Source organism: Falco biarmicus, chromosome 4, assembly GCF_023638135.1.
Source record: "Falco biarmicus isolate bFalBia1 chromosome 4, bFalBia1.pri, whole genome shotgun sequence".
Taxonomy (NCBI): Eukaryota; Metazoa; Chordata; class Aves; order Falconiformes; family Falconidae; genus Falco; species Falco biarmicus.
The window spans coordinates 94,637,250-94,650,059 of NC_079291.1; the positions used below are offsets into that span (position 1 = coordinate 94,637,250).

The 12,810-nt window shown below is 45.9% G+C and overlaps 1 protein-coding gene across 5 annotated transcripts in view; it reads left to right on the forward strand.

The window, feature by feature from the left end:
• The window catches only part of FRMD4B (FERM domain containing 4B), a 138,471-nt gene extending 134,613 nt beyond the window's left edge, over positions 1-3,858 (forward strand). For all 5 annotated transcript variants that reach the window (XM_056336309.1, XM_056336306.1, XM_056336308.1 and 2 more), the window contains 2 exons: positions 513-645; positions 2,103-3,858. In XM_056336309.1, coding sequence (XP_056192284.1) covers positions 513-645; positions 2,103-2,223 — 254 coding nt within the window. In that variant the 3' untranslated portion in view covers positions 2,224-3,858. The remainder of the gene's footprint in view (positions 1-512; positions 646-2,102) is intronic.
• The last annotated feature ends 8,952 nt before the right edge of the window (positions 3,859-12,810 follow it).

Genomic DNA, 12,810 nt, shown 5'->3' on the forward strand with positions numbered 1-12,810 from the left:
TCAAATTCTGCCCCTCTCTGCTGCCTTGATGAAGTCAGCAGAGTCAAAGCAAGGGTAGAGCTCTGTCCTGAAAGGTAGATGAGGAACCAAACAGGAGCTCAGTGTTCCATGCTTGGGAAGACTCGCTTCTTCTGTGGGTAAAACCACCTTTTGCTCTTTGCAAGTGCAGTAGTCCGAAGGAGCATAAAGAGCTGTACAGGTTTTAAACAAGTGTATTTACCAACTAAAGCTATGTGCAAAACTTCATGCCATCTAAATGCAGTTGCCATGATGGCTTCCAAAATACCGTACAATGAGCATCACTGAGTGGGTCGTGAAGTTTTTTTGAAGAGATTCCCTAGCTCCAAAATACTACTTGCACAGTGCTTTCCTCCCTTACAGGGCTTGCAAATCATGTTTTGTGTTTGCATTGTCTGCATAGATGCTGCTCATGAGAATTGCCTCACTTGTCTCAGCTGATTTTGCTGGAGAAAGATCTAATGTGCTGTAATTTATTATTTTTTTAATTCCAGCATCTTCTGCAAACACTGCTGGGAACTGGCGAAACCCACTTGCACTGGGACTTTCAGACTATGATACGCTGTCCCATTCCTCTTATGCCAGCTGTTACGCGAATGTTTATGGCAACCTTCCTTTGCAGAGCAGGTAAGTAGAGTATAATGGAGATTTCCTGCCCTTCTGTCTGCGTTCCACAGGCTGTTGAAACTTCTGAGAAAATCAGCTTGATTCTAAAGGGCCAGGATGAAGAGTAATTATAAGATTGACTTTGTGGGAGCGAGTTGTCTTTGTGTGGAGTAGATCAGTTGTACCACCACTAACTGTACTGCTGATATTCAAGGAAGGGGGAAACAGTCAAATGAATGAATGAACTCATTGGTTGCACAGCAGTTTCCTCTGGCTGGTGCTGGACCATCGAAGATCTTGCATCCCTGGCAGCTGCAATGCTTGGAGCAGCGCTGTGAACAGAGCACCTGCTAAACCCAGTCCCTCTCACCCCCGGTGGCAGGAGGTCTCTCCTGTGCCCCATCAGCAGTCCAGCAGGACACAGTCCTGTTGTGGTTCTGAAGCTGTAGTGCCTGTGCTGATAAACTTTAGGAAAAAAGCAAGGAAAAGAAGCACCTCTTTTCAACCTCGTGTCTGAGCGCTGGTGTTTAAAGGTGATATGACATTACCAGCGCATCTCGCTTGGGAGCTTAACCCGAGCACCAGGCAGATTGTGCAGCTGCTTGCAGAGCCACCCTGCTCATGGGGGCTCTCCCGAAGGCTGCAGGGAGCCCAGGGTCCACACTGGCCTTGCAGAAATTCCTGCAAGTCTCTCGCTACTTCTACTTGATGTTTTAGGTTTCTTCCCCCTGCTATCACTGGCTGGCTGTTAGCAGTGAGGACAGTGACCTCCTGCCCAGGGGAATGGCTCTGCCCCACAAATGCTGTCACGTTTCAGTACGTTTATGCTAATGTAGCCAGCCGTAGTAAGTACCCCACATGTGTGCCTCCTGCTTTGTGGGTTGCAGTTTGCACTTGCTGCCAGGCTGACGTGTGAAATTACTGAATTTTTTATTTTGTTTGTTTTAAAATAAATGGAAGTGTAAGAAAATATATACAAGCTTCTGCTAGATCCTTGTTTCTAAGCTTAACGGCATGGGCTTTTCTATTGCAGTGATTTAAAAGCTCTACAGTAACAGCATTTAAAAATACAGTTTCTACTAATTTCTTAATTTCCTATAATCGAGCTCTGAAACTCTGCTTATTTTGGCAGCTTTATCTAAATTAGGTTTATTAGCTATTAATTTTCCATATTCTGGATCGCTTGTCTGATCATTCATCTCTTTTATTTTCTATTTTAATGTGATTATGGCAAACGAGCAATCAATGCGCCCTACAGTCTTTGACAATTTATAGCAGCTGAGTTCCCGTTGCGCACAATTTTACTAATTACAGCACAAAAAGTGGGTTTGTGTTTGCATCCAGATCGCGCTGGGGTGAACTCACAGTAGCCAGTGTTGCTGCAAGCCCGAGGGAGCTGTGTGAGTTGGTGGAGCACTTGGGGGCCTGGGGAAGACCCTCTGCTCCCGCGGAGCCCTGATGCCCTGTCTCTCTTACAGAGTGTACGCGGAGCCAAGCCAACTGGGTGGCAATGAGGACAGCCGGCTGGAAGACGACTTGCACAACAACGAGCAGAGGTTATTCTGGCACGAGGATTCAAAGCCCGGGACGCTCGTGTAGACTGCCTGCAGCCCCCCATTCGTACCCTTGTGTGCCTTGCACAAAGTGCTGTGAGTCCCAGGCAGGTCTCGGGTGGAACTTCCAAACCAAACAAGAAGAGGAAGCAGGCTGTTTTGCTGGGAAAGATGAAATTCAGCATGAAGAGGGACTGTAGCAAAAAATGACAAAGTCTTACCATGACCGGCATTTCTTTCTGAATCCAGATAGCCTCCACGAGGAAGAGCAAGCCACAGTCGAATCGATGACTAGATGCAGCACTTGGTTGAAGTATTTATATTTAGCAAGCACTTTTTGGGAAGATTGGAAGGTATTGAAGGCAAACCTCAGAGGAAAAAAAAAAAAAAAGGCAAAAAGGAGACTCTTACGGAAAAACCAGGAATTCTAGGAGCACAATTCTGATGTCTGAAAGAAGAAATGAAAATTTATTCTGCCATGGCTTATGATGACCTGGAAGGACTTTCGTAAGCTTATGAAGGATAGATACTGTGTGTGTGAGTGAGGCAAAGGATGACTTAATCAGTATTGGAACATTACTTGAAGGAAGGCTGGATTATTATTTTTTTTATTATGGAGGTTTGAATGAGTTTATCCTTTTTTTGGGGTGTTGTTAAGAGTGTTTGTTAGCACCACAAGTTTGTTCTGGAAAGAAAAGAATTTGCTGACACATGTTGTGTAAAGCTAAAAGGTGGTTGTGGAGTTTGGAAACAGAAGCAGTAAACTTTGAACTCTCTTTTCCATGATAAAGTGTAATTAATAACCTCCCATTTAATGACCTTTCCGTGGTACAACTTCATTGTGTGGAGGAGCAGGCAAATGTTCACGGTGGCTGCACGGTGACCCCCATTCATCGGGTGACGATTCCATTTTGCTCTGCCATAGTCAACCGAGGGTCCGCAGTGGGGAGCTCCAGTGATCACACAGCAAACAACTCGAGTGTAACGGCCAGTATTTTCAGGTGGATGCAAACAAAAACAGCCAAGCGGGTGCCTTAAAATGAGGGGCATTAGGATTGTACCGCAAGTCCATCTGAACTGCCAGGTGCATTGCGAAGTCACTAAGTGACAGAACAGCATTTTCCCAAAACCATTTGTGTAGGAAAAAAAAAAAAAAAAAAGCGACTGCAGTCTTGATCTAAGGGATAAACCTACCTCACGTCATCCATCTGTAGGAACACAATGGCATGGGTTATCTTGTGTGATTTCCGATGACTCGTTTGCGTACAGTAAAATCTCTCTTGTTTCTCAGCTGTACTGTGCTTCAGGATTCCATAAATGGTGCTCTTTTTTTTTCTTTTATACAAAGGATTAGTTACTCCTTGTTCATATTGTGAATAGAGAAGTTTCTGAAACTTTTTTGACATTTTTTACCAATATTCGAGAGCATGTAATATATACAGAAGGACACACTTGTTAAGCTGGTACTTAGTCGTTTGTATTATTAGGGTCGCGATTTGGAATTAAACAAACAAAACCAAAATAAAAAATAACTTATTTCCTTGTTTTTGCATATTTGTATAGCCTTCTAGAAATGCGAAAGCTCTTTTTGCTTATTCTTTTACTACTTCTGAATTTTTTAGACCTATTATTTTGTATAGGTCAATAAACTAAAAAGTGTGTTACCAAAACCACTTCAGCATTCCTTCTATTTCTACTCGAGTGCTTGGAAAAGTGCAGTGTGTGTTATTTCAGAGCTTTAAAATAAGAGAGACTAAATCACCCTGGTGTGGTTGCTTTTGGCCTGGGGTGTTAGGTTGGGTGCCGGGGGTCAGTGGCCTTGGCTGGGGGAAGCTTGGCCCAAGGCAGATCAGACCCTCCCAAAACTTGTCTGTAAGCCTGGATTTCTGATGGTGCAAGGGGAGAGAGAGAGGTGGACTCGGTGCCTTTGAGGGGCCTGTCTGGCACTGCTGCCCTGAGGGAGCCGAGCTGGGCTTATTGAGCATCCCTGGAGGGCCACTGTCCCTGGACCTGCTGCCCAGCCTCAGCCCAGCAGCGATACACAGAGGTGGCCTTGTGTTTCTGGAAATACTTCTTGCTCATCTCTCCTTGCACCTAAAAATTGCTGCAGCCTTTCCGATTTGGAGTGTGACCGTTGGGTTTGTGTTGCTCACCTGCTGGGTCCTCTTCTGAGTTTGTGTCCTCTGAGATGCCCACCTTTCTGGAAGAGTGACTTGGCTTCTGGATGTACAACTGCTTTTGTACCCTGGGCACAAGTAGTAGAGGTAATTCAGTCTCACTCTCCTCTCTGAAGAGCGCTTTGTCATTTCCTACTTTTTGTGGCATCCATAAGCTTCACCACCCCCACTGAATTTCATGCTTCTTTCCAGGTTCCTGGTAAAAATAGGTATTAACACAAAGTTGCAGACATGCCTACTAAAAATACCCCCACGTTGTCATACTTTGCTGTCTCTCCAAGTAGTTTTCAAGGTTTGTTTGCAAGTTCTTCATTCATTGAATCATGCTTGCTGCTGTTACAAAACATTGGTGTTTTGAGCAAGAAGCCAATTGGTACAAAGTCCAATACCTTACCCAGGACGAATGGTATCAGCACAGGCTGGTGGTTATTTATCAGCACTCAAAGCTTTTCATTTAAGAAAGGAAATGAAGTGTGGGGGGTGGGAAAAAAAAAAGTTTGTGCCCCATTTGAAGCGTTGTTTGCATTCCTTTATTTTAATGCTGTAGCCATTGAGTTTTGTATTGGCTTTTCTGTTTGCGTTCAGGATTTAGCTACCACATCTGTGTTGGCACACCGCTGGCACTCAGCCTGGCCTCCTGGCGTGCTTGGACAGGACCAGCACGGGTGATGTTGTTGAGAAGATGAGGATTTGAGATGGGTTTGGGGTAATCTATTTGGGGATATTGGGTATGAGATCTCTAGTGCCGGAGTTCAGAGCCTGGCTGCAGCTCCCAGGAGGTCAGAGCTTGGCACGGCGTCAGGTGCAGCGCTCGTCACCCCTCTGGGCATCCTCCGCATGCCTGGCCCTGCAAGAGGGGCACTCTTAGAAATGCCTGTGAAGGGCGGGAGTGCAGAGCCAAGGAAGGAGGCCCAGAAGAGGAGAGAATGAGATCCAGCTTCTCTTCCTCAGCTGTTGCCTGGGGCAGGTAGCAAAGGGCTGGGGTCAGCTATGGGTGGCACTAGGGAAGGAGAGGGAGGGCACAGCGTCCCCTGGGACCTCTGCCCATGGCCAGCAAGGGAGTTGGTGATGCTGTGCAGCTTGTGCAAACCTGTTTTTTGCCAGTTGTTCCCCAGGACCCTTAACTTTGCCTTTTGCAGACCTCCAGCTTGCTTTGTTGCACTGTGTTTGTGGAGCGATGTTTTGACACGTATGTACGCCTGCTCAGAGACCGGGCCTGTATAATGCAGCTGAAGAGGTAAAACAGATGTACTTGTAATTGATGCATTTGTTCACAGCTGAAATACAAATTCCCTGTTCTTGCTTTGAATTCCTACCTGTCTGGTGTTTCTGCTGTTTACCCGCAGCCCTTCCTCAGCAGGATTACTGAGGACATCTAGTGCCTGAGCAGCCGTAGTGAAGAGGAGAGCATCCCAGCCTCCGGAATCCGCCCTGCCCCTTCCAGTTTGAAGAAGTATTTAGAAACTCTCATTAAGTATGATCCAGAACAAAGACAAGAGGTGAACAATGTGAAACACCAGTGCAAATCACCCACAGCGTTCAATTTTAGCGTCACAAACATCTCTCTTTAGAAGGTAGAAGCTGCTGCTGCTGAGATGAGTGTGCAGATGGGAAATGAAAACCCCCATGAAGCTGTACGTAATGGAGCATTTCTGGGTGCTTTTTAGTTGATGCGTGAAGAGGAAAAAGCTGTTCTTGTCAGGAATCCTTAAAAACACATTAGGACACTGTGCTAAAATAAGCTGTGCTTGATGTTTTTAGTTACTGTCTGCTTTTTCTCCGCTGTTTTGAACACAAATGCTCTGAGATGTGGGAAGACGAATGCTGCAAGCCCTGCTGGAGTCTAACACTCCTCTGGCACCGGGACTGGGGAGGGACAGGGCTCAGGCCAGGAGCCCCCTGCCCGAGAGCAGGTAAATGTTTAAAGATCAAAAATCTTTAAAATTCACCTGAGCATACTCAAGCAAAACTTGTTGGCCAAAATGACTTAATACATGACGTGACTCCTGCAGGTTTCTGCTGACTTTTCATTTATGATGTTGGACTTCTTCAGCTTAAACGTGAGCAATATTTGCAGCGATGTTTTGTACGCAGCAAGGCTGCTTGGCTCTTGGGGGTGGGGTGTGGGGTGAGAAGCCTTCACCATGGCCTGGCCAGTCCCCAGATGTTGGTTGGAAATCCTACAAGGGCTGAAGGTTTGCTCCATCTCCTGGGTTATGAGGATTAATGCAGGAGAGCTGCTCCCACAGGAGCTTCTGAGCCTGGGGAGAAGCGCCCCGTCACTGCACTTCCGTGGCACTTTCTGGATGAGTTAACACCTCTGCTAGGAAGAGTTCTGCTTTTTACACTTTTTTTTTATCTCCTTTGTGCTTTTTTTATCATATTTAATGCATTTCTAAGAAAGAAAGCTAAGAGCTTTAGCTGTAGCAGGACCTCACACGAATATTGAAATTGATCAAGTTAAACCAAATAGAAGCAAACTTTTAATTGTGCTTATTTCATTTAAGTCAAATTATCTGTTTTCCATGGATTATTTTTTTCCCTAGGGAACTTGTGTTTGGGGAATAACTCTGTGTCATTGGGAGTGTTTTATCTTGTTGGTAATAGAAACTTTCTACAGTAGTTTTCAGATTATTTTTGCAGCTGTTTGAGATAAATATGGTGGGGGAAAAAATATTTTGCAAATGTGTGAAGACATAAACAGTTCTGCATGCTTTTTCTCATTGCACTGTGCTGGGCATCGTCTCTCTTCCTGCCACGTCCCCTGCTCTTGGCCTTGTTCTTCTCATGTTGAAGTCCAGGCTGCTGGCACTGACTGCCCAGAGAGCCCAGTGTCATTCCTTGGATCGGTTGGGGATGATATGGCTTTTCAGTCAAGCGAAGTAATGAACCTGGTGTCCGTGTAGACCAGGGGAAGGGGACCTACAGCTCTAATGTGGGGGCAGCCCGCATTAAAATCAGTTACCATTTGGATTTATGTAGCTTGGGTAACTCTGCACATATGGATGTTTGCTGTTTCACCAAGCAGTGAGAAAATGGACCTTCTGTTGCTGGGGGAAGGGACGTATGCGTGGTGTCCATCTGTGTTTTCAGGTGTGAGCTTTGTATGATGGATTTTGTTGTGGCTGCTGGTTCCAGTAATGTCCCTTGCCCACACTGATGCATGGTTGGGACTTTGGAAATCCTGGTTGCTCTCTAACACCAGTGTTGGCATCTACAGGGTGATCCCACCGTAGACCTGGATAGAGGAAAAAGGCAATTTTACATTTGTTGTATTGTCATCCACCCTCTTTCCCCCCTGTTTAGCTCTCTCCTCCACCTGCCCTGTCCTGTCACAAACTGGCCAAGCGCCCTTGCGTGCCAGGACGGTATGTCTGCAATGCCTGGCTGAGCTTTCCAAAGCAGACGCTTTCTCCTGTTCCCGGTGTTGCTGTGATGCCCACACTGCCAGCGGGTGAGGCTGGTGGCACCCTGTCTTGATGCACAACCCCCTGCCTTGCCTGGTAGGACCTTCCCCTTCCCCTCACAGCTGTTAAACACAGATTCAGGACCACATGGATCATCTCCTGCAGCAGGATTTATCATCAAAGGCAATTACTGCAGGCTCTGACGCAGCAAGTCAAAACTGATGTGACGTTTGCCCCTCGGAGGAAGGGCTGGTGTGAGCTGTGATCAGTGCTGTAGCCTGGGAGGAGACAGGACACAGATGTCAGGGCCTTCATGAAAGAGAAGCAAGACCTTTAAGAGGAAGCTCCTTGCCATCCATCCAACTTCATTATCCATGTCTGTCCCTCATGAAGGGAATCACCATAAATTCTTCAGCAAGTCCTTGACTGCAGAGAGATGTACTCTGTCTCCCAGGGCATCTCCTGCCTGTCTCAAGTGCGGCAGGCATGGGTCTCAATTTATATTTAATTGTTAGAGTGTCATTGAAGAGCTACAGATGAAGAAGAGTTTGCAGCCAGCCAGGGCTCAGCTGAAGTAACTCTAGAAGAAACCCTTCCACCTGTTCCTGGGCTGAGGTTAGGGAAGGACGTGCCCCGTGTGTGCACAACGAAATTGCCATGTGGCCTTGCTGGCATCATTGCCCGCGAGCACGTTTTAGTGGCAGGATGATAGGAGGAATGGGGCTGCGATAGGTTTGGATGCTATAAAAGAAAGATACGCCCTGCCTTTAATGAGAAGGGTGATACTATTTCCTAGAATGACTCTGTTTCTTATCTCCTCTGGCTTGTGCTGAATTCAGTGTTTCATACAAACCTGGAGGTGTTAGCTCGTTCAAAAGCTTATGCTGATGGCTGTCAGTCCTTGAAGAGTCCTTGTGTTGTGTTGTTACGGTTCTGATTTAATAGTATTGCCATAGAACACTTGGAGGGAAACTATATAAATTTGGCTGAAAAAGGGAAAAGGCATTTTAAAGTTTAATTATAGTTACTGGTTTTAGTGCAAGGTATTTGTAACTCCTGAGGCTGCCGTGCAAACCCAGAGCATAGATAAATCATCAGAATAAAGGCAGAGTTAACAGTAAATGCTAAATTGTATATGCTGCCACAGGTAGGTTCTTATGCAGACTGCGTGCAGAATGAGTATCTTCTCCAAAGGTCTGAGCTTGCATTTCTGATGCAAAGTATTGAACCTCTGAGCCTGTGCCTGTCTTGCACACAGATTTGGAATAATAAGCCCTTGGTGAATAATAGTAAATATTTGGGTAAATGCGCTGTGTGATGCCCGTGGGTAGTGTGGGATTCAGTGCTGCCTGCCTGTGCTGCCCTGTGGTCCGGGCAAGCTGTGGTTGTCAGACAGGAGCCAGTGCTGCCCTGGGGCAGGGGGTCACTGGCACAGGGGGTCAGTGTCCCCCTCGAGTGGCTGTAACTAGCCTCAGCTCTGTCCCAAACCACATGAAGCTACGTTGGGGCAGCTCAGGGCACCTTTTGGTTTTGCCTGTTGGTGGAAAGTCCCCAGCAGAGCTGTAGCTTGGTCCCTGAAGTCGCAGTCAGACATTCAGCATCCCCTCATGAATCCCCTGCTCCCCATAAAATAACAAAATCGCTCACGGTCTCTCACAGACCCGTTTTCATTCACCACAGGCTGGTTTACATTTGTTTGGCAGCTGTTGGTGCTCTGCTTTGGGAAGATGAGGCCACAAACCACCACCCAGGGATGAAAATATTCAGGTATTTGCAAGTGCTTTACCAAGGTCACGTAAATAACACAAGATGGGAAAGTAAAATACCGCGTTAGCAGGGATGCAACTAGTGCTGAAAGTTTCAGCGTTTTGCCTGTGACAGTGCAATGAATGATATCTGGGAGTAGAAGCTTCCCCCGTTGGCCCCAGCCCTGCTGCTTTGTTGATGAGCACGGTGCAAAGAGGCGTTGTGTGTCCTCTGACTGTGCTGGGGCTGCTGCTCAAAGCACTTTAAAACATGGTCAGTAAAAAAAAGTAAAAAATAAAAAAAGCACATATGTATATTGGCAGGGAGGGTGGCAGGTAAGGTGTAGTGTTGTTCTTTGGCAGGCAAACACTGAAACACGGGCTTCTAGGGTGAAAGTTGGAATGTGTTTTGGCTCTGAACAAGGCAGAGATTTGCCTTGATTCAGCCCAGACCCCCAGGACCAGCTCAGTTCTTCTCAGTGTCATCCACAGCCCCCCCATCAGCAAAATGTCACTGTCAGCATTCATATGTGGAGCTGTGCCCTGCCCTAAAATCAGGGGTTTGGGGTGATCTTCTTAAAACAGTTTAAAACACTTGAAATGGTTTAGAAATCCATCAGCTAATTATTTAACTCTTCTTGATGCAAACGAAGGCACACACATCTGACTTATCTGTGCTTTTCCCTGCGGGATCATTTGGACCCTGCCCCAGTCTGAAATTTTGTTTCCTTAATTTCTGATGTGGCCAAAGTCCCCTTCATGCTCCCCCTTTTTCCCTAGACGTTTTAACATTTTCTTTTCCCTGTAATAAGGAATGTGGATGATGACAGAGGTGGTTTCCTACCATGCAGGGAGGACCCAGTGTAGCTGGTCTCAGACTTCTCTGAAAATAGAAACTGGGGAAAAAATCTTAAAAATCACAATGTTCTTTTTTAGGGCCCAATTAGAGGCACCCAGGTCCCACTGAAACAGGAGATGCAGCTGTGCTTGCTCCTCTCGGAGCCGAAGGAAACTGCCAGGCTGCTTTGCAGTGAGATGCAGTGATTTGGTGGTGGCTGGGGCAGGGGCAAGGGGCTCACACCCCTGTCCCCGCCGCTCCATCCCGTCCCCAGGCCAGCCACCAACGTGCCTGACCTTCACATGGGGGCTTGGCTTTGCAGCTCCCTATCAAGCAACTTGGGCAAATACTTTGAAAGTCAAATGTCCTTACTCTATTTAAGCAACAAACTTAATCTGATATGTTTATATCTGTCACAGTTTGGAGGTGTGGAGGGTTGGGGTTTTTTTTCCCCTCCAAGACGATCCTTGGTGTTTTTCCCACAGGGTGTCTCTCTATGATTGCTTTCATTACTTAGTAGTTGTTATTGTTGAGATCCATCATCTGACTCTTTATAATCCCGTATTGCATTACACTGCGTTGCTGGGCATGCTTGGTGTATGCTACTGTTTGTCAATTTTAGACTGCCCCATCAAGCCTATGCATTTCTTAAAGGCGATGCAAGGTTGGGTTACACAGGCACATTCTGCAGCTCGTTCCAGCTAATGCCTTGGCCCTTGGAAATGCCACGGATTCATAATAGAGGGGAATAAACATGTGGGTTTTATAAGCAAAAACAATGGAAGCAAACATTATAGAAATTGCTCTCAAGGATTTGGCATCAGCATGTGTCCCATCAATTACCTTAAAAACAGAAGACATTTTAGGCACTTGAAGCATGGTTTGATGGCCTGCTTCATGTCAAATGGTGTCACAGGGGTCGGCCCCTCTTGATATTTGAGTTATAAACTTGTCAATCCTTTTGCTTTCGAGAGACATAGGTTCCAAGTGTTGAAGGAAATGCACAAATAAGCAAAACCAACGGAGTGAAAGAATCCTGCATGAGAGCCTGCTGGGTTTCACGCAAGAGTTCATCCACATGCGAGTACCTCCCTTAGAAACAGTAAGCAATAAGTAGGAATTGTTCATTACCAAGGGCCGACCTTTTCTTCTACCAGTTTGCTAATAAAGTGCTTTTATTTAACACTTGTTAGGTACCTACTTTGCATGAATTTTGAGCTGCTACCCATAGGAATTGCTTTGCAGGTACCTCTTGTCTTCTCTTTCTCCTTTGAACGTGGCTGCTGGCTGGCACAGCTCTCTGCCTTTGCGTAACAGAGCACCTCCTGCAGCAGCTTATTAGCCCGAGATTCCTGAGCAAGTGTCAAATTGGTGTGAAAATAGCAAGTGCTACCGATGGAAGTGGCTTTCCTGTCTTAATGAAGGTTGAGGAACGAGCGATTATTTTACAAAACTCTGAGGGGAATACCTGCCAGTGTTATTCAGAAGAAGATGGGAGTTTTGCCTTGGAAAAGACTTCTAGATTTGGCCATGAGTGTGTCCCCAGCCTGGGGGGTGGTGTTTGTTGCCTTAACGTGCCGTTTCCAGCACACCGAAACACTAAGCAACGTATTAGAAAAGGAAGTGAATCCTGAACTCGAGGTAATTTATGGAGGAGACCTAAAGTAGGCAAAATGTGATACCCACCTTGGAAATCTGGGGGATTAGCACATGTGTCACCAGGAGAGGTGTCACCCAGGCAGCCTTTCGCTCTGCATCTGATGGAGAAGGCATTGCTCCCAGAAGTGTAGTGTTTCCTAATCATGGTATTGACAAGTGATATATTTCTACTTAGAAGAAAACTTGCTTTTCAAATACCTGATAGTGTTCTCAGTATCCCTGTTTTCCTTCTCGAGAGGACTTCATGGGTTTGACCCTACTTAACTTAGCAGATCTGATAAGACCATGGCCCAAGATGGCCTGGCTGAAGATCATGGAAATACAAGAAGGTGGCCAGGGGCTTTGCAGTCAAGAAATTAGCAAGCGATAAGTAACCACTGGATAGACAGTTTCTGTGACCCAAACAGCATCGTTTGGGAGAATAACATACCAGCTACAGAGAGCACTGATTTATATGATAACATCAGGAAACCATTTATGGACTCTATTATGGGCAGCAATTGCTGGGGGTTAAACTGCTAGACCAGATAGATTGATGTGTGGGTCTGCTGTTGTGCTTGCTACTGCAAAATATAAAATCAGGCTGTTCCCTGACATACCAAATGGAGCTGTTACATTCTTGGCTTGGAGGTTTGTTGTTTTTTCCTTTACCACTTATTTCGTTCTTAAATTTTTGCTGCCTTCCCTGCTGTGTAACAGCATTAATTAAATGAGGACCTTTGGATAATGGCTTTTTAATAGAGGTTAACAGAGCTTTGAACACCATGTTTCTTGTTACAAAACACAGCAAAGAGAGAGCATTGTCAT